At 39.7% G+C, this 23,491-nt stretch overlaps 1 protein-coding gene across 7 annotated transcripts in view; it reads right to left on the bottom strand.

Moving 5' to 3' along the window:
* Positions 1-558: 558 nt before the first annotated feature.
* PHLDB2 (pleckstrin homology like domain family B member 2) overlaps positions 559-23,491 on the bottom strand; it is an 86,415-nt gene continuing 63,482 nt past the window's right edge. For 4 of the 7 annotated variants that reach the window (XM_074597487.1, XM_074597504.1, XM_074597495.1 and 1 more), the window contains 8 exons: positions 22,288-22,428; positions 21,617-21,716; positions 15,615-15,822; positions 12,261-12,351; positions 11,674-11,820; positions 8,937-9,156; positions 3,245-3,330; positions 559-2,509 (listed from right to left, as the gene is read on the bottom strand). In XM_074597487.1, the coding sequence (XP_074453588.1) occupies positions 2,369-2,509; positions 3,245-3,330; positions 8,937-9,156; positions 11,674-11,820; positions 12,261-12,351; positions 15,615-15,822; positions 21,617-21,716; positions 22,288-22,428 (1,134 nt within the window). In that variant the 3' untranslated portion in view covers positions 559-2,368. Of the gene's footprint in view, positions 2,510-3,244; positions 3,331-8,936; positions 9,157-11,673; positions 11,821-12,260; positions 12,352-15,614; positions 15,823-21,616; positions 21,717-22,287; positions 22,429-23,148; positions 23,323-23,491 lie in introns of all 7 variants that reach the window. The other 3 variants (XM_074597471.1, XM_074597461.1, XM_074597479.1) reach the window with 1 other exon arrangement.

Raw genomic sequence — 23,491 nt, 5'->3', positions numbered from 1 at the left:
CAATTGCCAGAGTTCCTTCAGGGTAAGTGGGTGCTTGACTCCTGTGGGGGTAGTCTTGGAGGGCTTGCAGACTGCCCATAAAAGATGATACTTACCGCCATGCTTTGCTTACATCGTCTTTATGTCCACCACTACAAAACCGATTGTGCTTTGTGATGATAATAGCAAACTTAGTGAAAAAGTCGTAAAACTACATGGGCTTCTGCAATGAGCTAATGCTTCCTGCAGTTCAAGTCATGTCTAAGGCAACTATTCAGACAACTGGGAAACCCTTACACTTCAGCAATTTCTGTTTTGCAGTTAAACAAAAAATATGTCTATATCCAAGGCTCACAAAAAATGAGAAAGGTATTGTATTATGTACAGGCAGTAAACAGACTACACTCAATATCACTGCCATCTGAAAGATTATTTTCCACAGCTCTTTTATGGGAAAACACATGGTTAGATTACGCATTACTAAGAAATACAAAATTGCTTGCACAAGTGTATGTACTATTTAAAACACAAGCTGAAATGTCTCAAGATGAAGCAGCAAGTGAATAATTAAAACAAGCATATTTTTAAAAATGTTTATTGAAATGCCTTCATTGCATCATGCAGGATACAAAAATCATTATTAGAAAACCTTTATAACCATACTTAGGAGTAAAATCAAGATACATCAGGGAAAAATAATAATTATATAAACCAAAGCCATTTATTTCTTATAGTGTTTTAAGTCATTAGATTACAAGCTGTGATCTGCACAGATGTTAACAATTATCTTGCACTAACAGTCCTTCTTTCATGATTCAAGTTGAAACTGGTGTTTGTCGTGCTAGAGCAACCATATCACCTGTGTATACCACAAAATATTCAACCCGTTCATTACAGATACAGGGTTTAAAAAGTATAACAAAAATATTCTGCCAGCATACTTCTATTTTGCTTTCAGTTTTTTATTTGTTCCATCAAAAGCCATTAACTTTTCATCAAGAAAAAAAAAGGCTAATGTGCTTTCTTCTATTACACAAACCACATAGCACATTAAGTTTTGATTATTGAAATAGAACCTCTTTAAAGTCATAAGAGACTTTCTTGAAGTTCAGTTCAATTAAATAAGTTATGTTTTTGCAACATTACTCAAGGACTTGAAAGTGATTTTAAAATGGGAGACCACTGCACCCTCAGTATTTTTGTTGGTTTAGGACTCTCAGTCTCTGCTACTTAAAATTTTCAGTTTCTTATTCATACACTGCTTAGCATAAACTCGTAGAACTTGCCTCTCTCTTTTTATTTTATTTGACAGCATTATTCTGTGCAGATATGCATTTAAAAAAAAAAAACAAAACAACTCTGTGGGGCTGAAAACTTGACTCCAAAGACTGTAGATGGGTAGAGATTTTGATGCTGGCTTCAAGGGGACCAATGTTTGAGAGGTTTCAGTAGAGCATTCACTTGTCACGGAGTAAGTTTAGAACCATGCTGGGACCTTACTAGAAAATTACAAGAAAATTGCTGTAGGGTCAAGAATCAGCTCATTCTATTCAACAGGGAAGATTTAAAAACCCCTTCCTTATGAGGAAGTTAATACATGTGTTTCCATTTCATATCCTTCTGGAAAAATGCATCGTTATGAAGCTATCCTTCTCTTTTTATGTTGAGCTCCATAGATGCAGACTTTAAACACACAGTTGGTGTCAGTTGGTGTTTGAACACACAGAATATCCTAACAATTTAATTACATTAAAAGTCATGAAGAGTTTTGGCACTGTCCCCTTACAGAAAGTTAGATACAACTAACAATTTGAAAACATTATAAGGGAATTGTATAACTCTTTGGCTCTGTTGTAATATTTAACTACTAAGGCATGAACTATGTGTACCTTAGGGTTGCTTTTGTTTATATTTTTATAAAATACTTGACTAAAAGTTTTAAAAACTCACCTAATCATCTATAAATGTCAAATGCTGCATATTAAAATATATGCTTGTTACACCTTTTTGTTCTAGAATTTTTGCATACTGATGAGAACAGACACATTTGTAAACTGTTTAGTATGAGTTTATGAAGACATTCTCCATATGAGAGAATTTGTAGAAAATTATCATTGAATCCAGATGCTGTAATTTAAATTGCCTGATTATCCATTTTGGAGCCCTATGATTCTCTCAACAGCTTTAGCTCTTTCATTCCTATAAAGATCAACTAAAACAAGTAACAAGCCCCCCTTTTCAATGCATTTGTAAAACCATCTCGTTCTGAGGTTTCGGGTGCACATCATAAGGAGGATATTTCAGAGTACGCACTGGCTTTTCAGATTTCACTACATATGGCTAACTTCATCTGTTATGTTATTGCAGTATGCCCTGTTGTCCCCTTGTATTATAACATGAAGTGGGTGTAGCCTTCCGCGCCTGTAACGATAACATCCATCCATATCCTCATGGCTTCTGGCGAAGGAGCAACCATATAGTATATCCGGTCATGTGTCTTAACACTGAAAGTGAGCAACGGGTTGGGACTCTAAAATAAAACAGAAAGAAGGATAACAAAAGAATGAAAGCAAAGCCATTTGTTGGCACCAGAAGTGAAATTACTTACGGAGGAAGATAAAATGCAAAATGCTGTAGGCACTGCATCCTACATTGCAGTACTGGAAGCAGAGATGTGTTTAAAGCGTTGGCATCCAGCATAAACACTTTTTACAACATACTTCCACTGGAGTATTACATAGGAGTACAGGGCTCCAAACCGTTGTTTCATGCCCGAATAAGTAACTCCCCCACTCTGTCCAGCTGTCAAAACCACCTTGGCTTTCACAAATCCACCTGCCAAGGATATATTCAGCTTGTTCACAGCTTATTTAAGTTACAGGTGAGAGGCAGTGGATGCCATGAGCTGCCAGCACCAGTTAACTCCCTCCCTGTGACAGATGTATACAGCCATCCCTTGATTTACCAAAGCCACTGATTCCAGTGGTCTCACCACTGGACTACGGAGTTCCTTGCGGCAAATCCCACCTGGCAGGTAGACACTCTTATCTCTGCTTTCATCAGTATTAAAACACAAAACCAAACCAAAACAGCCCTGTGCTAGTCACTGATCTGGCTTCATCTTCCTTTTCCTCCACCCCAGGATTTTTTTGTTTCTTTCTTTTTTTTTTCTAATACTGTCAGCACTCCCTTTGACTTTACTACCCAGCTACCATAGTTTGGGTACTGCTATATGATACTCAGTTAAAACAATAAAGAAGTTTACCTTATATGCATTCTTTAGATGATCATAATAGACTTCTTCAATAGCTTGAAAATATATTACACCTTTTAATTTGGTTTCATGTTTGTCTAAAACGGAAAAGAGAGAATGACTTGAGAACTGAAATGAACAGTACTTCAAGAAGCAAAAGCGCAGTTTGCATTTCAAAATATGTTCAGCTGATAAGTAACTGGATTAACACTTTTGCTTGTGAAATCCCAGAGAAATCTTCAATCTTTCTTACTAGTTGATTGGTTTTGTTGAGAGATGTGTTTACTACTTTAATATGTTTTCTTTTCCACCTGGTTTCCAAGAAAATAAAGCTTTTGCAATTTCCTCATCTATTTGCAAGTCACTCCCTTTACTGAAGTGTCTAAACATTATGGTCGGTATTAGCCAACAGAAGGACAGATGTCTCCGACGTACATCAATCTTCCAATTCCACGAAAGCTAGACAGACTTCACATAGCTCACAGGCGAAGATCTACAGTTTGCCTTAAAAGGAAAACTGTTATGATAGGCAAATTTGAAATACAATTTGATAGCAAAAGCTTTACATTAGAGTATCATTTGTGCTTGTACTTATTAAATAAATGCTTCTTCCCATTTGTAGTAATATCCCTTAGTCTCAAGCTAATACTTATTATGCAAATGTGAGGCTAGCAGATTGTAGGCAAGTTTCCATGAGCTCTGACACATGGAAAAGTTTACAGGAAATTAAAAGTTCCTGGGCACCAGCTGCAGCATAATAATTGTCTGTTTGCACTTTCCTAGTCTAACATCCAAGGTAAAAGCCAAATTAATTAGACGCGGTTTGCCCCTGTTGTGAAAGGGACCTCCCCATTTGCTTCAGAGCGCCCGAGGTAAGAACGCCTGAATGGATGGTTACTCCATGGAGGCTGTTAACAAGGAGCAGGTTGTTATCCAGTGGTACCATGTTTCTGGTATAATGTCCCACTGCAGCAAAGGGTGGGGAATGAAGGGTGGGAATCTTCTCTTTTAAGTTTTGATACCTAGAATGGAGACACAGCTGACTTCATCTCCCTTAAAAGGCAATGGAAAGCAGCAGATACTTGCAGGGGGCCAATTCTGAATTATTTTAGACATTTCCTTTCGGGGGAGATCACACATGATCTCCTTCTGATATTGCCTTCTGTCCCATCATTAGCTAGTGAATCATTAGGGCAAGGAAGATACAGACTGGGAACTTAACATCTTAACAGTCACAACTATAATGTTGCACAAGAAAAAGGAACAGGGCAGGTAAGCATCTACCATACCCTCCATTTTCCTTCAATGAAAGAGAAATTGTTAAATAATCCCAGAGGGTGTAAAGAAGCATCACAACTGCATGTGACACTGAAGGGCAAACTTCCTTCCACTCCCAGTACTTTTATATTAGGGGAATGTAATGCCTTCTGATCCCAAGTTAGTATCACCTTAAAATCGAACAGTCGTGCAGAGCATCTTTATCAGTCCCGTGAGAGAGTCTGCTGTCATTTTGAACACTCACAAAATTCAGCTTACATCCTATCGGTAGCTTCAGGCAGCTTCAAAAGCTTCATATGACGGCAAAAAGAAATCCCAGAGACCAAACAATACAGCATTGGGAATCTCCCTGCTCGCCCCCAGGGGACCAGTAGAAGTACTGAGGTGTAAGATTACGACATTATAGCACACATTATACTAAGCTAAATGAAATACTATACAAAGTACACTGTCTGTGCAGTAGAAGCAAACAGGGATCCACTCTCCTTTCAAGCCCCACCTGGGGTCTTGATTACATGAGCATTTTGGGTACCCACAAGCTCCCATCGCAACAGTCTTTGTAGAGTTCCGCGTATGCTGCAGGTCAGAAAGTGCAGATGCTTCAGTCACTGCACTAAATTGTCAGACTTAAGATAAGTTCCTTGTTCAGTACACTTGCACAACTTAAACAATATACCAGTATATTTACTTAGAGCTCAATTACTCTGAATTTACAGCATCAATATTTATTTTGGAAGTCTACTATATATTTAAAGATGTAGACAGATCCTCACTCATACAAGCAGCTGCATTTTTGTGCAGCTGGTACAGAATTCTCATGAAATTATGTTTGTTGGCTGGAGTCCTTGAGACATTATGAAAAGTTTTCTTTGGTAATTCGAATTGCATTATAGCAACTGTACTGCACTCAAAACCAAAACTGTTAACTACTTTTTAAAAAAATCAGCACCACATGGGAATGCTACTGTATGTTACAGGCCTTGCTAACCAATAAACCAGATGTTAAGAACAAAATAAAAAAGTGTTTGTCACATTCTTCATAGTATTACTGCAAACTAGTATGAAATATTCAGTGGGTATGTTATCTGCTGGGAAGACCACACAGCCAAGCACGCACAGTCCAGGAGGCTCCTCCAGTGTATTGATGATAACTTTTTGACACAGGTGGTGCAGGAGCCAAGAAGGAGAGGAGCACTCCTGGACCTAGTACTGAAAAACACAGAGGGACTGGTGGAGGACATTAAGGTTGGGGGCAACCTAGGTTGTAGTGATCATGAAAAGATAGAGTTCAGGATCATGGGTACTCTGCACAAAACAACAAGAAGTAAAATTACAACCTTGGACTTCAGGAGGGCTAACTTTGACCTCTTCAGGAAACTGCTTGGAGAGATCCTGTGGGCTACGGCTCTGGAAGGCAAAGGGGCTCAACAAAGCTGGTTGGTATTCAAAGACCACTTCCTCCAAGCTCAGGATCGGTGCATCCCTAAGAGCAAGAAATCGGCCAAGGGATGCAGGAGACCTGCATGGTTGAGCAAGCACCTTCTGAAAAAGCTCAAGAGGAAGAAGGAAGTTTACAATAAGTGGAAGAACGGACTGACCACCTGGGAACGTTACAAGAATGCCGCCAGAGCGTGCAGGGATGAAACGAGGAAAGCCAAAGCCTCCTTGGAATTAAACCTGGCTAGGGATGTCAAGCTCAACAGGAAAGGCTTCTACAACTATATTGGAGGCAAAAGGAAGACCAGAGCAGTTGTGGGCCCACTGTTGAATGAGACAGGAGCCATGGTGACGGAGGATGCGGAGAAGGCGGAGCTACTGAATGGCTTCTTTGCTTCAGTCTTTACTGCTCGGCCCAGCCCTCAGGAGTCCCAGGCATTGGGGGAAGTAACAGGGAAAGAGGAAGACTTCCCCTTGGTTGAGGAGGATCGAGTGATGGATCAATTAAATATTCACAAGTCCATGGGCCCCAATGGGATGCACCCGAGAGTGCTGAGGGAGCTGTCGGAAGTCATTGCTGGGCCACTCTCCATCATCTTTGAAAGGTCCTGGAGAACAGGCGAGGTGCCTGAGGATTGGAGGAAAGCCAACGTCACTCCAGTCTTCAAAAGGGGCAAGAAGGAGGAGCCGGGGAACTACAGGCTGGTCAGCCTCACCTCCATCCTTACAAAGATGATGGAACAGCTCATTCTGGGCGTCATCTCAAGGCATGTGGACGAAAAGAAAGCTATCAGAAGTACTCAACATGGGTTCACCAAGGGGAAATCATGTCTGACTAATCTGATAGCCTTCTATGATGGCACGACTGGATGGATAGATGAGGGGAGGGCAGTAGATGTGGTCTACCTTGACTTCAGCCAGGTGTTTGACACGGTCTCCCACAGCATCCTCATAGGGAAGCTTAGGAAGTGTGGGTTAGATGAATGGAGAGTAAGGTGGATAGATAACTGGTTGAAAGACAGAGCTCAGAGGGTCGTGATTAGGGGCACAGGGTCTAGTGGGAGGTCAGTCACAAGTGGTGTTCCCCAGGGGTCAGTACTGGGTCCAGTCCTCTTCAATATATTCATCAATGACCTGGACGAGGGGACAGAGTGCACCCTCAGCAAGTTTGCCGATGACACAAAGCTGGGGGGAGGTGGCTGACACACCAGAAGGCTGTGCCACCATACAGAGAGACCTGTACAGGCTGGAGAGTTGGGCAGAGAGGAACCTTATGAAATTCAATAAGGGCAAGTGTAGGGTGCTGCAGCTGGGGAGGAATAACCCCACGCACCAGTACAGGTTGGGGGCTGACCTGCTGGAGAGCACCTCGGTGGAAAGAGACCTGGGAGTCCTGGTGGACAACAGGGTGACCATGAGCCAGCAATGTGCCCTTGTGGCCAAGAAAGCCAATGGCATCCTGGGGTGCATCAAGAAGAGTGTGGCCAGCAGGTCGAGGGAGGTCATCCTCCTCCTCTACTCTGCCTTGGTGAGGCCACACCTGGAGTACTGTGTCCAGTTCTGGGCTCCCCGGTTCAAGAAGGACAGGGAACTGCTGGAGAGGGTGCAGCAAAGGGCTACCAGGATGATTAGGGGACTGGAACACCTCTCTTATGAAGAAAGACTGAGGGATTTGGGTCTCTTCAGTCTGGAAAAAAGACAGCTGAGGGGCGACCTTATCAACACTTATAAATGCTTAAAGGGTGGGTGTCAGGAGGATGGGGCCAGGCTCTTTTCAGTGGCGCCCAGTGACAGGACAAGAGGTAATGGGCACAAACTCAAGCATAGGAAAATCCACCTAAACATGAGGAGGAACTTCTTTACCCTGAGGGTGGCAGAGCACTGGAACAGGCTGCCCAGAGAGGTGGTGGAGTCTCCGTCTCTGGAGACATTCAAAACCCGCCTGGACGCGTTCCTGTGCAGCCAGCTCTAGGTGACCCTGCTCTGGCAGGGGGATTGGACTAGATGATCTCCGGAAGTCCCTTCCAGCCCCTGCCATTCTGTGGTTCTATGTAATGAATGAATGTAATGAATTCAAATACGTGTTTTAAAAAAGATGGACTGAGCAACACAGAAGCCCACCATCCATTTTAAGGTCCTTATGAGTTGCTGGAAAGCAGAAATGTCATAAAAGGAAATGGAACTGTTTGGGTGGGTTTTGTACTCAATATTTTCTTTTGCTTCTTAGCAATGACCATCCAACATATGCCCCTGTCTCGCCTCTCCTAAAAACAAGTACTCAGAAGACAAAGTGTTTTTCTGGCTTCCTCTGAAACTTCAAAGTCAAACCACACGTAGATTTCCACAGCAATCAGAGAGAAACGTATGTTCTTAAATTCCAAATTTCTGGGTTTACCCCAAGATAACAAATTAACATAAATGCTTATAATGGCTCCAGATATCATATAACACAACTTAGTGTACAGAAGCCTCTTTAGAGTATTGCATGTTGTTCATTTGATATTCCTTAGACTCTCAAAACACGGAAAACTCAAAAGATCTGCTCCTGTATATTTAATTTCCTGAAAGACTTTTCAGCACATCAAGCATTGGGACTGCAGAAGTATTCCATTTAATTTTCATGGTAAGTATAATAAATTATACTCCTGTATGAAGGGTGCAAGAAATCATTTTGTCATTGGGGGAATTATATAATATTTAAAAATAAAATATGTGGAGCCATTATTCTGTGCACTAGGAACCTCATGATCTTCCATTTTTTCCTCTTGCCTACCCACATCTCTCCCTTTGTCTGTTATGCTCACTTCTGTCTTACCTGTCGTTAGGACTGAACACTATAGGGAAAGGATTACTATAGGGAAAGGTGTAAAGCACCCGATGAAATGGAAATGTGAGTTTTACTCAGGACTCCCTACATGTTCACAACTCAGCCAAGGTTGATGGGAAAATGGAAGGACAAGTGTAGCCTAATAGTGATCCTGCGACCTACCTGCATAATAAGTAAAAGTTCTCTTGTTTCTGTCAAAAACAAACCATCGTTTTTTCCACGTTTTAATTTTTCCTCCCATTTTAATTAGAAAGCCTCGGCAGGTCTTCTCTGTGAGGGAGACATGGTAACAGGTCTCTATGTTGTGACCGGCTGTTTCGATGTGACTTCGTAGATCAAAGTCTTCCTTTCTAATGGGCAAATAGCGAGTCAAAGGACGGGCCTACAGTGAAGAAAAAAAAAAAAATCGTATTTTTTTAGCAGAAGTCTTAACTTCTTCACTCTTTCTGCTGCAAGGACGTAATTGTAAACTGAGGTTCTAAGAATGAATATAAGAAAGAGCTTTTGCTGCAGCCCTAATTTTCTTTAAAAGAAAATCCTTAAAACTTGTAACTTTACAAAGTGTTCCATAATTTTATAAAAACAAGATTAGAGCATAGGAGTTTCTTGAAATCATCGGTTGATAAACTGCTAAAACAGGGGGCACAGCACAGAAGGTTTGCTTTAGAATTAAAACATTAATTAAATGTTAAGGTGTGTTGCTGCTTTAGTTGAAGTGAAAGAACTTCATTTGCATGATGTTAAACAAACCCTTTATTTCTCTGGGCTAGATACTCACTACACATATCTCATTAATATTTTACTGCTACAGGTATTTTCATGCAAAGTATAATCTAAGTAATAAGAACGTGCTATTACAGGAAAAATTAATCATGAGAGTGAACTGTAATGCCTAGTTAGTTTCACAGAGGTTGCTGTAAAAAAATTGCAGAATTATTTTCTTCTGATCGAATTAAATGTGCTATCTACTTCACAGTCAGCAATACAGTACAGAGACCTGAAGTGCACCCCTCTGTAAGGCACAGCAGAGCAGCACAGGAAACGGTGCCTCATTCTTCACCACAGCTCAAGACTCGACATCAAGCCCAGATAATTTAAGTTAAGTTGGGAGAATCAGCAGGAGGACAAGTAACCTCTGCCAGCTGAGCATGAGTATGCTTGTTTTCTGTGCCCAAAGGGCCTACGCACAGCTTCCCCACTCCCTTTAAACACAGAAGACAAGACTCCCAGGGCTCCTGCTGCAGCCAAGGCAGGCAGAGGCTACATCACAGGGCGATTCAGAACAGAAGCTGAAGTCAGGTGCTCTGAATCACCTGTGAAAGGTGCATCTCCCTCCTTCCCTCTCCCTCTGCCCTGAGTCCAGAGAAGTCAGTGACCTGGAAAAATCTAATATGCTCCTGCTCCATGCCTAAAGTTAGCCTGTTAAATCCCACCATGAGGCACAAATCAAAGGGACTTTCCTTCATTGCATTCTCAAGAGCCTGCTGGTGCAATGGGAGCTGTGTTGCCTGCAAGAACTCTTAGCACCCTTCTAAAATTATGCAGTCCTGTATGATACAAGCTGGCACCAGCTTTGGCAAGTGCAAAGGTGGACTTCCTTCCCCTAGTTCACGTTTCTAAGTGTCAGGAAGTGCTGAAAAAAAATAATAATTGTGCCCCACTGTACAAAGGAAAGAAAAAAGTTAATAAGAAAAGTAGTTATTTTTGACAGATATGTTTTGTCTTCCTGCCAGTTCAGTCTTCAGCCTCTCTGCCAAGTCTGACAATTAGCAGTAACTGATAGGGCATTCTATTACAACACAGGCATGCTCCAACGTGAGATAAAGACATAAGCATGGCATCGTTGTCTACACCATACTTGAGTTGTCATTAAAATTTTTTAGAAAAAAAGAAGGCATTCAAGTAAAGCATGCATAAAATTTAACATTCCGTAATTACATTTTATATAAAAACAAAGGAATGGATATGTCTAACCAGAAAGAGCTTAAAGTTCCTCTGGGGTTGTCCTATTGTTCTGATTTAGCCTTATCAACTAGAAAGGCAAGTTATGTAGGAATGTTCATAAAAAATATCATAGTAACTCATGAAACAAAGATTTAGCAAAGGTAAAAAAGAAAATATTTTCAAATATGATATGGAATCTTCTGCACTCAGGTACATATATTAAGGTGGAGACATTGTCTTGCTATACTATACTAACAATAAAATGACTGCCTAGTCCATTCGCTGTACCATGTAGATCTTATTAGTTGTACTGGAATAAACAAATACGGAAGATGTCTAAGCTTAAAGAAAGCTCAAGATACCTCTAAATCCTAACAAGAAGCAAAATGATGTAGGAAGTAACACTGTTTTAATTAAATAATGTTTCCCATGTTGTATAGTCCCAGTAACATTAAGAAAAACACTATTTCCTCTCTAGAGTAGATGTGGATCTGGAAAAGCTTCTTTATCTGTTTCTTTTTCTTTTTTTTCAGTCAAATATTTGGAAGTGACAGTTCACATTCCAAGATATTTTATGTATTAAAAGAAAGAAAAAAAAACCACCAATAGTTTATAAAATTAATACACTCACAAATTTCTGTTGTTCAGGCTAAAAAATTCTGCTCTGCCCATACTCAGTAACAAGCCTTATAGGATTAATATTTGCACTTCAGATATAAGATGATAAGTAGATATCTATGCTATTCTTTAGCTTTAAGTGAATACCCAGACATCTATCTAAGGCTCCAAGAGCCCAAACATAGTTTTAGCAGCACAGTTACACCTCAGAAATACTATATCCATCTATTCAACTGAAAGCAGTTCTGCTTACCATTGTCAGAAATATACTTAGTCCTTTTTGTATATTGAGGGCAAGCTTGGCACTTAAAAACCATTTCATGTCAATGTATCTCACCTGTGCTCTTTGTTTCTCACGTATTTTGACTTCCTTTTCAATTAATTTTTGCCTCTGGCTGGTTTCTTCTTCCAGTCTTTTCTCCAGTTGTTCTCTGCGGCGCTTCTCTTCTTCCAGAGCTCGTTTTTTAGCTTCCATCTCCCGTTCCTAAATACCACAGCACATGCAGAGCTTCAATTTTATGTGAAACTATAGCTGATAAGCTAGGACTAAATCCCTTTTTGCCTCTTAAGTAGGCAGAAATGTATATCCAACAAAGTGGACTGAGAATTGGAATCAAAACTGCAAATATTAACACTTTAGAAAGTAACGTTATTTTTAAGCAGCTCTCCTAGCAGAGGTAGGAACAATCCTGATGTAGCTTCTGATAGGATTTTGCCATCAGCTTACCCACTGAGATAGCAGCTGTTTCACATGAGCTCAAAGATGTGGATGAAGGTGAAACCAGACCAAACTAGGGGGGTGGGGAGAGGTAATTATTAAAGTGTCTATTAGGTGTAAACTATTTAGGGCCCAATGTTGTGTTTAGGAGGATACTATCTAACTAACGTGCCCACTCTTAGTTTTACTCATAAAATTATGCTTACCCTGGTCTCAAGCAGCCTAGTCTTTTCAGCATGCGCTTGTTTCAGAAGTCTCTCCATCTCTTCTATTCTTGCAACATTTGAAGTGCTAGCACTGCACAAAAAAATCCGTTATCTAAAAGAATACTTGGTATTTAAAGACATAGTTTACACTCTAATATTAGACAGTTTAAGAATGGAGTTGATACTGTTCTGATACTGCAGTAGGCACTATCAAAAAAATATGTATAAAGTATATGGTACACTCTCAGTGTATACATTCCCTATGCAGAGTTGTGACACGTGCATACTTGAGTGCCTACGAATGCATCTTATCCGTCCCCTGTGATTTGTCATCTTCTCCCAGATAACAGAATATGGACGGAGGTGGTTACCATGTCCTAAGAGAACACACTACTGATCCTCAGAGCTGGCATTAGTAGCCATCTGAATATACCAGTCTTTCCGGCTTTAGACTGATTTGTGTCTCACTGAGCTCATCATCAAAAAGTGCTCGATAAAAATACGGAGGATTAAGAGGTACGCATCAAGGCCATTCAGTGACAGAGCAGTGTCAGGAAGGACCTACTCGTTAAAGTAACCGGCAAGACAAAGAAACAAGGGTAATAACAGAGAGTGCTGGATTCTGGCCCAGGACCACACAGCTGTCACCTTTGCCTGTCCTTTTTTTTCTTTTGTTTCTTTTCTCCAATACAATTCTGTTTCCGCTCAATTTAACAGCCATTTCAACTGTGGCATTTCCATGGCATGCTCTCTCTTTTATTTTTCATCTTACGCTGTTCAACAAAAATGGTTGTTGTTAAATATTACTGTATTACCATTAATAATGCCGCTAGACTAAAGTGCAATGCGAGGAAATAAAATGGATTCAAATGTTTAGGGCACAGAGAAACTTGACCTGGGATTGTACTGAAAACACTATCTGCCGGCTCAAGTGGAAGTGGGTGTCAGATGGCAGGTCTACTCATGCTACTTAATAGCATACAGACCAACTGTGAAAGGACACGGCTAGAATGGGACTAGTCCAAATATGTGTCCTGGGCAAGGGAGGAAATAAAAAAAAACAGTAAGAACAACATCCTTCACTTTCTGAGCACGCCTCTGACGGGTATGTCTGTAAGACCAGAATTTTTGTCAGAAGTGACATTCTTCAGAAGACATTTCTCTGTCTGATTTGGAGATCTGTTTCATGAGATACAATACAATAAAAAAAAAAAAACCCCGTAACTTATTTAACCCAAGCTTGCAGAAAAGGTATAATCCATCTGAAATCTAGCTGAGCTCTAAAAGCTTATTGTCTCTGAAAAAAAAGGGGCCACTGACAAAGATGCCTAAGGCTAATTTGACCACACTACGTTTAGTTGATAGGCCAAGAAAATCTAGATCAAAAAATTTCAGTAAAAGCAGCGAGGCATAAATTGCATTAGGTTTTCCCATATAAAACATGTCAATACTTCAGTTTAGTTATATTCTTTCATCCTTGATTTGCTTATCCTGCTCACTGAAATTAATGCATAGAATAAGATCATAATCTCTGAAACCTCAACCACGAAAAAGTAAGTTGCTAACGAATCTTGAAACAACTACTACTTGGTGAGTTGAATGACTACAGTGGTTCTGTTTCTTCTGTAGTTTGAGAACAGCCAGATTTTATGCATTTCCAGCCAAAAAAAAAAAAAACAACAGATATCTCTCTCATTATACAAGGCAATATATACCTTATATATTTTAAATGTGTCAAAATGAAGCAAGACAAATTGTTTTCCTTTAAAGTCTGATAAGGCTAAAAAAGATTCTCAAACACCATCTAAAAGAATCTGAATTCATTTTGCTTAAGGGAAGTTTTGTCAAGGAAAATTAACTGCCTGTCTTCCAAGACTTAACAAAATCAGCCCGTGCTCTTTTCTTCCCACACCAATCTTTCTTTGCCATCTGAGAAACCGAAACATCTGTTGCAATGGGCCCTTTTCTGGTTTTTGGATTTGTTTGGGTTTGGTTTTGTTTGGGATTTTTTTTTTTTTTTTATTCTGGCATTGGCTGGAAGTTTCAGAAGAGACAGAGGGAGACAGATGGGCAAACAGCACCAGTGAAATTCAAAAGCTGTGGGGGCTCCCCAGTCTCGGGCTGGAGATTCCATGAGATGGCCTCGAGGTAGCTCAGACACACGCCATCTTCCTCCAAAATGGTTAGAGTAGCAAGTCAAAAAGAGACAGATTTCATACCATGTTAGATTACTGCAGAGATAAGAGTTAATTCCCAGCCTGTCTCCAGCTATCAGAAACTTGCCAACTGTGTATCTACTTAAAACAAAAATCCTCAAAACCCGAGTCCTAATGTTTTTACTTTAAAATAAACCCCAAAAAACCCAAACCAAACAAAGAACCACCATCCAGCAGAATCAGTGCCACTGATATTTTCTGAAACCCTTAACATTGCAGCGATAAAGACTACAAGAGGAAATCAGTGGGCTGACACCCTGTTACAGGAAACAGATGCTGAATAAAACAAAACATGCTAGCCAAAAAAGCTGTCCTTGTGTTCACAGGGGATTCTTAATCCTCTGACAATGTTGTACTTAATTATCAGCCCCCACTTACGCTTGTGAAACTGCTGGGGCAGGACTGTGAGCAGAAATGAAAGCGCTATCATTAAAACCAGGCCGTCAGAAGAAAATTGTTTGCACACAATTTTGAGACTCAGCTGGACTTTTCTTTTAACACAGATCATTGATGTTCCTTTTATCTGAGGAGCGGTGTCTGAGCTGACAGCCTCTGAGGATGAGAAAAGCAGCCGAGGGCTCTGAGCCTTGCAGTGTCATCTCGTTGTTTTTACTGACCCAGAAGAGGGAGGGGAAAGGGCAAAAATAGACTTCCAGAGGAGCCCAAAGTGCTTCAGCGTAAGACTCTAGTAAAGTTAACGTGCAAGGCTCTAGTAAGTTAACACGCTGGACATGCAGAAGAAGTGTACTTCACTGCCGGCAGATGTCTTTGAGAAATTTCCTATCACAGGAAGTATCTAGTGACCAGGGAAGGATGCTCAGGTGTTACCCACTCTGAAAAGAGCACCAATGACTTCATACTTTCAGTTCAGGACTGACACTGAGTTCTCTGTGGCCTTCAACGTTATCACTTAGCCTCTCCATATTTTTATTTTCCCTCTTTAAATAAACAGATGAGATGATAGTTAAAACTGATGATGAAGGGAGACAAAAATACTAAATATTATGCCTGTCTAATGGTTGTATATTTTCTTAACCAGTTAGCAGCATTCATATTACCGTAGTATCAACACGTACATACTCTTTTTCTTCATTATAACCCCATGACCATTACAACATCAGGAAGAAGGATGATTTACCTGGAAATGTTATCTGGCGAGCATGCCGATATGCTTGTTTCCATACTGTCAGAACTGTCTAAGCTTAGTGTATCAAAGGCATGGTCCTTGTAACTACGATCTGGGTAATGGAAGCTATTCAAATACACATTCGATTCGGATGCTGTTCTGCTGTAGAACTCAGGGGACTTCTGCCTTTGGTTTTCACAGATACGTTGATGGTTATACCCTACAGAATAAGGAGGAAACATTCATTTTATACAGAGATTTTTTTTGACCTGAACGTAACAAGTTAGCAGCACAAGCATTTTGAACATCACCTCAGTCTTAACTGCACTATGACCAAGGTACTACAATATTACGGTTAATTTCACAAGTTAATCATAACTGAAATAAAACCTTTAGATACCTGTTTAATCTATGATGGACACAAATATGTGCAGATTAGTATGGCTGGCATTTCAATATATATCCTTGTATGTGTATTATAAAAATTTAATATGAATTAATGAAATTTTCGTTTTAAAATTAGGCCTACTCTGGAAAGTAAAGCAGCTAAATTCAGGGATCTTGAGGAATTGACACTGATTAAATTAAAGAGAAAAAAAAAGTCCTGATATTCAATGGTCTTGAGTACTTGTTTGCTTGATTTTACTGAATGTGGAAATTTTTTTGTCTGTTTGGGGAACTTTTCCTTCTGGTAACTTCAAGTTGGGCTTTTAGTTTCAGGTGAAATAATATAGGCTACTTGTCACACCATCACAGTTATTCATGTAGAGGTACTTTCCTAGAGTTTTGAAACTGCAGTTCACCTTACATGATTGATGCAGATCCCTATAGCTCAATGACTGTAAGGAAAAATAAGGTTTATGCAACATTTAAGTTCTTTGCGCTGTTATTTTTCCACAAAATCATCCTTTCTGGAAAGCCATCCTTCTTGAACACAGGGAACTTTGACTACGTCTCCTATAAAATATTTCTTCAGAATTATTTTTATCTCACATCTCCATCGCTCTTTGTAAATAATGCAGCAGTAGTTACACAGACTTCCAGAGAGGCTGTTGAGCTTGCCTGATGAAGAGGAGAGTATAATGACAGTTGTCGTTTTAACTGCTGGAGTTATTCTACAGTGCCCTTTTAAGGTTTGTTAAATCTGTGTGATTACAAATGCAACTGCACTGCTCATCTTTTCCTTCAGTCAATGCAAGAAGTAAGACACTCTCACACCTCTGATGCTCAGCATTCCTGACCCAAAATCTGAGATGGTGGCAGAGCTGCAGATTAGGAAGGACTGTTAGACTACATGAAAACCTCCCGTTCGCACAGGAAACCAGCCACTGACATTCCACATGTTTAGGATAAACAGACACAGGAAAAGTGCAGACAAATGTACAAATGCAACAAAGGCCTGGTAACATTTTTTACCAAACACCATTAAGACACTGATGTTAGGAAAACACGCTTAAAGTGGGAATATGTTCCTGCCTTATTTTCATTCTCTATCTGCACATACAAGGTTACTGCCTGGTATTTTTTGCCATGCTGGAGTGGGGACAGTCCCAGTTCAGGGAGCCAACAACTGCAGCTCTGCCTTGGAAAGGCTATAATATTCTCCCAAAGGTATCTGAAAAGCATGACTGAAGCTGAATCATTAAAGCATATTATTAAGGAAATCATGCCCTACAAGCATTTCCAAGGCAGATAGTTTCCTCTTTTCTCCTCACTTCCCTCCGTGCCATACAAAGCTTTCTCGCAGACAATTAAAGCTGGTTTCTAAGGAACTAGCAGGATGTTACTTGCCGTTTGAAAGAACACTAAATTTCAGTAAAAATTCAATTGCACTGATTAGTAAAAGAAACAAAAGGGACACAAGTACACCTCAGCAGTCATAGATAATAGCATCACGCAACGCAGGTGTTACTGATTCACATGTGCAGGTTGGGGTCTTTTTCTTCCCGCATTATTATGGCAAATGCTGCTGTTATTGCAGATAAGCAATTACCTTTCATACTCGAACCTTTGGAATGACTAATTGCTCCTGTGAAATAGTTATCAATTATTCATGGTGGAAAGAGAGAAAAAAACAAATTACTAAAGAAAACTTCATTCAAATACATGTTTTTCTATTGAGCCCTTTGCAAAACCTTTGACTACTCAGAAATCTTAATTCCATATTGTATTTCACTGAAAAATAAACCCATCTAAAAGGCATAGGGGAACATAGCAGTTTTACAAACACACTCCTAAAGGGAAGTCAGCTTTCATGATAAAAAAAGACAAAAAACCCATTTATCAGTTAAATTTATGTAATCATGCAAACATAACTAAACACTCCAAGAAACATACAGTCGTTAGGTCGCAAAATGAGCGGCATTCACAGGAACAAAGCGTAATGTGATGTTCTCCTTTTCTCTTCATGCCGTAAGCCAGGGGGGGTTCAGAGCTCAGGATCAGCTGCGTACTGACAGCGAGAAGGCTCACAACCAGCCTGCCTCCATCACAGCCACACTTACACGTCGCGCAGGCACAGTCTGTTGCGTGAGCAATTTTCAACTGCCCAGGTGCCTTTTCACAGAACACGCACTTAAGAATCTTAGACTCCTCGTAAGATCCAGCCCTTCACTACAAGTTTCCCACAAGCCAAGACTTGTATCAGCCAAGGCTAAGCTGATACAAGAGCTAAAATGGTTCTTGCTTGTTGCATTGGCTTGTATTCTCCGTAGTAAAGCACTAAACGTAATGCTGTTAACAGCCATGCTGTTGAGCAAAACATTGCAAATATCCGTAAAGCCATATCATTAAAAAAAAAAAATAATCCAAAAGAGTTATTGCAGAGTCACAAAAAACAGATATACCACCACAAAATTATGGTGAGGTCAGAACTACAGGTGAAAACTGTTATTAAAAGTGGCACTGTCAAGTATGTTAAAAAAATAGCGCTTCATAAAAAAGATCACGGTACGATATTTTCTTTTATTTCCATTCTTTCTTCTTTTTTTTTTTTTTAAAGATTGACATTAACATGTCAAGATACATTTTTTGTATAGAAACATGCCAAAGTAGGAAGCCCAAGTCTGTCTACCTTGTCATTGTCACCCACAGATCTGCAAAGATCTCTACATTTTCTGCTCTACTTGTGTGGCTATGAGCAAAGCAGCAACAAATTAGGCCTGCAGAAAGCTGTAGCTCTGCAGATATTAGCATTAATCAGAAGTTGTGTTGTGACAGGTTATTTGACAGCAGGAAAAAAAGAGTTTTTGAAGGGCTATCATTATTTTACAATTATTTAAAAGTTTTCCAAGATTTTGGGAACAACTTGACAGTGCTGATGCAATCGGTACTTTTGCCAAAACATGACAATGATAGATACAGCCAGGTAAAGGGATGTTTTAATACCTTTTCTGTTTTTTCCTGAGTTCGGTAGGAGAAAGAGTGGCGGGGGAAAAAAAAAAAAAGGCAAACTGCTTTGAAAAGCTTATAATGTGTTTGTACATATATTCCTTGCCCTCAGTATTTCTATATTTCCCTCCTCGCGCCTGCCTGTCCTTGCGCAGGCTTCTGGCACCCAGAGTGAGGTCTCTAGATGGTACCAAACAGCAGCTTCTTCATTCTTTTTTTTTTTTTCTGCACATGGTTTGCTTACAAAGGCATGTACACAGGAGGTGATTTTATACATACAGTCCTTTAAAGATACCTCATGAGTGGCTGCTAAGAATTAGCTTTTTCCACTAATGATTTCTATCAAAGATGCATCCTCTTAAACATTTTATAAGTTGCTCTTAACTCAGGCTATGATTACCAACAGTGACTGTTTCTTTTAAGAACAATTCTTGAACTCACATGACTGACTGAACGCAGTTTTGGTAATTCTACAATAAAGACTACTTAGTACTTCAGAATCTTTCCTAAAATATTTCCTACTGGTTCTGACCTAAAATTTATTCATAGACATTACCTGTTCCTGCACAAAGACAAAGAGATTGAAATCCATGTTGCAACTTAAGTGTCTGTTCTTAATTTCCTGACTTCGTTTTTTACTTTGAATTTTTTTATCTCAGACTTTTACATTTACCTTCTTGGACTGAAATTAGAAAAAACCGGAGAAAGCAAATTAGAGAAAACTCATTTTATACCATTACTAATTTAGTGATGGTTCTCAGATAATATCTTCAAACTAGCTGAGCTGCCACTTCTTCCTCCAGGCACCGCTGAATATACTTTTTTTCAGATCTATATAAACACGCCAAAACATCTGGCGTAGAAGTTCGCTCGATACTTTTAAGCCCTAAGGAACACGGTAAGCTACTAATCCTGCTAATACCTCTTTGTATAGCAGTTTGTGGGACACCGCATGATAGCCAGCGCTCCAGAGTGGATGAAATGGCATTTATCATGTGGGACCCTGGATCTCCACCGAGCTGAGCACACCCAGCCCCAACGCAGCTGGTGCAGCTGTATGCTCAACCTGTCAGTGACTTGAGATCCCCATGTCATCTGCAATACATCACCTTGAACACAGAAAACTGATGGAGTGAAAAGCCTGTCAAGTGGGAAAAGAAACGCAAGGAAAGCAAGCAGTGGTTCCGTACACATGACAAGTCAAGAAGACTTTTTATCTAGTCATCAACTATTTTAGGTGAACAACTAATTTTTGGAGTGGGAAGAAAAGTGAGTACATATTTATCAGTATAAGCAGTATCTAGCCATTTGCAGAGTTCCACTGATTTCCTAGAAAATCTTACTCAGATTTTTCAGATAAGCTGTTATTATTAACAGATGATTTGAGATAAGATTTTTTCAGAGTGTGTTTTCTGCATAAGAGCATAACAATGAGTCTGAATGTATTTGCAACCTATTCCACCCTTGCACACACGTTACACCAAAGCTTTCCAAGCTGAGTATGAAGGTCCTTTTGTATGACGTGTGAAATACTTCAGGACAAGTTAGCCACAACATGGCAGGTTTGTGGAAGGCCTGATGCATAACTAAAGCTCAAAACCAGCAAATCACAACTGGATCAGCTCTATAAAGTGAAGGTCATGATGCCGTCTCAGCAAGCTTGTTCCATCCCTGTGTTGAGTCATCTTGGTGCATATGGCTGACCTCAGTTGGGCCCTTCGACCTTTACCAGCTGCTAGCTCTGACACGTCCTTTAACAACAGGATGGATCCCATCTCAGCTTGGGCTTAGTCAGTGCAATTCTACGTAAGGACCTCTTGCACTATTGGTAACAGTGAGGCAGGTGCCGGAAAGAAAAGAAACTGACAGATGTCACCGAGGAGCAAGTCCATGTGAAGATGGGACACTTATGAATAACGCATCTCGTTAAAGCAGAAATTAAGTGTATCGATCCAAGTCCACAAACGACAGGCACAGAATCCTATAGCCTACAGGACGGTGTTTCAAAGATGTAGCTTACTTTTGGATCCAGAATTGCCATGTCCCTATTACAAAAATGCAGAACACGACAGCACAACTCTTTCCTTTTCTATTTTGTGGCCCAAATATTTAAGACCAGTTACAATAGCACCATTACAGATTTGCAAAGGTATCTCTGTCTAGGGAGTTACTTTGTCCAGGCAAAAAATACTTGCCTGTGAAAAACAATTTTTAAGACCACAACGCAGAAAGAATTACACCCCATCCCACCCCCCCCCAAAAAAAAAAAAAGGAAGAAATAGAAAACAACATGTAATATCTTTAATATATTGCCTCAAAACCACTCCTAGAAATTACCCTGTTAAACCAATCTGCATTTTTCAATATACTTTTCTTGTTTACTGGAGCATATTTGATGGCCACATACTTCAAAACCGCCTGTGCACCTACATCATAATCTTACCATCTTATTTTGCCGATATCTGCAAATGGCATTTAGAGCTTGCTTTTTTCACCAAGAAGGAAACTTCTATTTTTACAATCCTGTTGATTATAGCAACACCAGTTTCAGACTTATTTTTTGAAAAATTGAACACTGACTTTTAACAGCAAATCAATAGGTCAATCAAATAAAAAGGTCTTACCTTTGTGCATCCGTCTCGACTCTGACTCTTTGGTCATGGTTGCCAGGCAGTGAGGAAGTACACTGCCACAGCTGTTGCTCTGTCCTAATGGTAAATGTCCCTGCAGGAAATTTTATAAATATGTGCTTAAAACTATACTTCAGGACTGGTTTTTGTATCAGCAACTAATGGTAAAATAACTTGCTTTGTCATGGGTATCAATGTCACATCATATCAATCAGCTGTGGATATTTTAGTTGTGCAAAGTCTCTGTTAGACCAAATTGTTTCCAAAGTAATATCTCCACCTTGCTGCTGTTTGTTGATTTACGAGGTTGCAAATAGAGTATTTTCACTTTATGCACAACCTTTCCCATTTAGAGGCCTTAGGTAGGAAGGAAAACAACCTGTTGTGTCTCTAGAATCAATTTAGACTAGCCTGAAAATACAATCCTTGAAATATATTAATCATAAATGCATGATTACTATTGCAGCAGGGCATTTCCAGAGGTCAAAATAAAGGCTTCATGTATATTCCCCCATGTTAATAAACGTGAATTTCTTTCAAAGTCAATTTCAGATGTGAATTTGGGGGATTATGTAAAGCTTGCAGTGCTACCCAGCCTTATCTCTGACATAATATAAGTTTTTATATAGATGTTAGAAGGCTAATAATAGCATGCAACTACGTACTTTAGATGTAACGCTTCGTCCAAGCGTAGAGCTATTGAAGTGCGGTGATACAGACGGAGTCGTTTTCTTGCGAGGTAAAGTATCACTCATGTACATGCATTCCCTGTGCTGCTTCTTTCGCTCTTCCAGGTTTCTGAAATGCTTCAAATGTAATTTGTTACACAGTTTTGACAAAATGAATTGACCTACTTGCTCAGTTATGCTCTATATGGAATATACTGAAGGTGATAGTCTGGGAACTTCACTGGAAAGAACGAAATCTAAAATACAGAGTACCTCCTGCTTCACAGTGCTTTCCAGAATTTCTACAAATATCACATTAAAATCATGCTGATTAAGAAAATACACTAAATTTATGTGCACATTTTGTGTACATGTCCCTCTACCTAATTTAAAAAAAAAAAAAAAAAAGAACAAATGCTCAAGTCTAGTGTACAAGTGGAATCAAATTACAAAGAAAAACATTTATTTACAAGTTACTTTAATGAATCGGTGGCTTAAAACTGATACAGATTTTGAGAGGCATTGTTGAAATGTATATGAAAAATTAATTTAGGATTTCAAATGTAGCCACCTGTACTTTATTGCCACAAGTCTTCTTACAGTTAGATTGGCTCCTAAATATTAGTATTTGCCTCTGGATTGTTTCTATAAGGAGAATTTTTGTTCAGTAACGTTCTAGAATGCATTGTGCTTATTTTGAAAACGAGCAGTGCCTTTAAGTGCGACACTCCGCAAGCACGATCAACTTATGATCCATCATATCACTCTAAAAACTTCACACACAGATCAGCTTCATGGCCTCCATAACAAAACCAACCAAAAATAATAATCCCAAGTTATCAGCTTTGAATCTGTTACCTGTTGTTGCCTGCGGTGTTTCTTAGCTGGCAGAGGTGGAGGTGTATCAGATAAAGGAATAGGATCTACATGAGTAGCCATGACCTCAGGCCAATGGACTGATGGAAGTTGAGCAATAGAGCGAGGAGAAAGAGAGTGAGGAAACACAAATCCAGAACAGAGAGGTGATCTTAGCTTTATAGAAAAAAGAGAAATTACACACAGAGTTTTCTTTTTGGAATCGCTCAGAAGATACGGCACATACAAGCTGCAGTTTTAGCACTGTGTTTTGTTGGAGCGTTTAGCGGGAAAGGAGATGTGTTGTGTTGCAACTCTCGAGGCGTATTTAACTACCAGAAGCAGT

The sequence above is a fragment of the Larus michahellis genome, chromosome 1, assembly GCF_964199755.1.
Source record: "Larus michahellis chromosome 1, bLarMic1.1, whole genome shotgun sequence".
NCBI classification, from domain to species: domain Eukaryota; kingdom Metazoa; phylum Chordata; class Aves; order Charadriiformes; family Laridae; genus Larus; species Larus michahellis.
The sequence above is the reverse complement of the archived record's forward strand: the minus strand, read 5'-3'. Positions and strand labels throughout refer to the sequence as shown.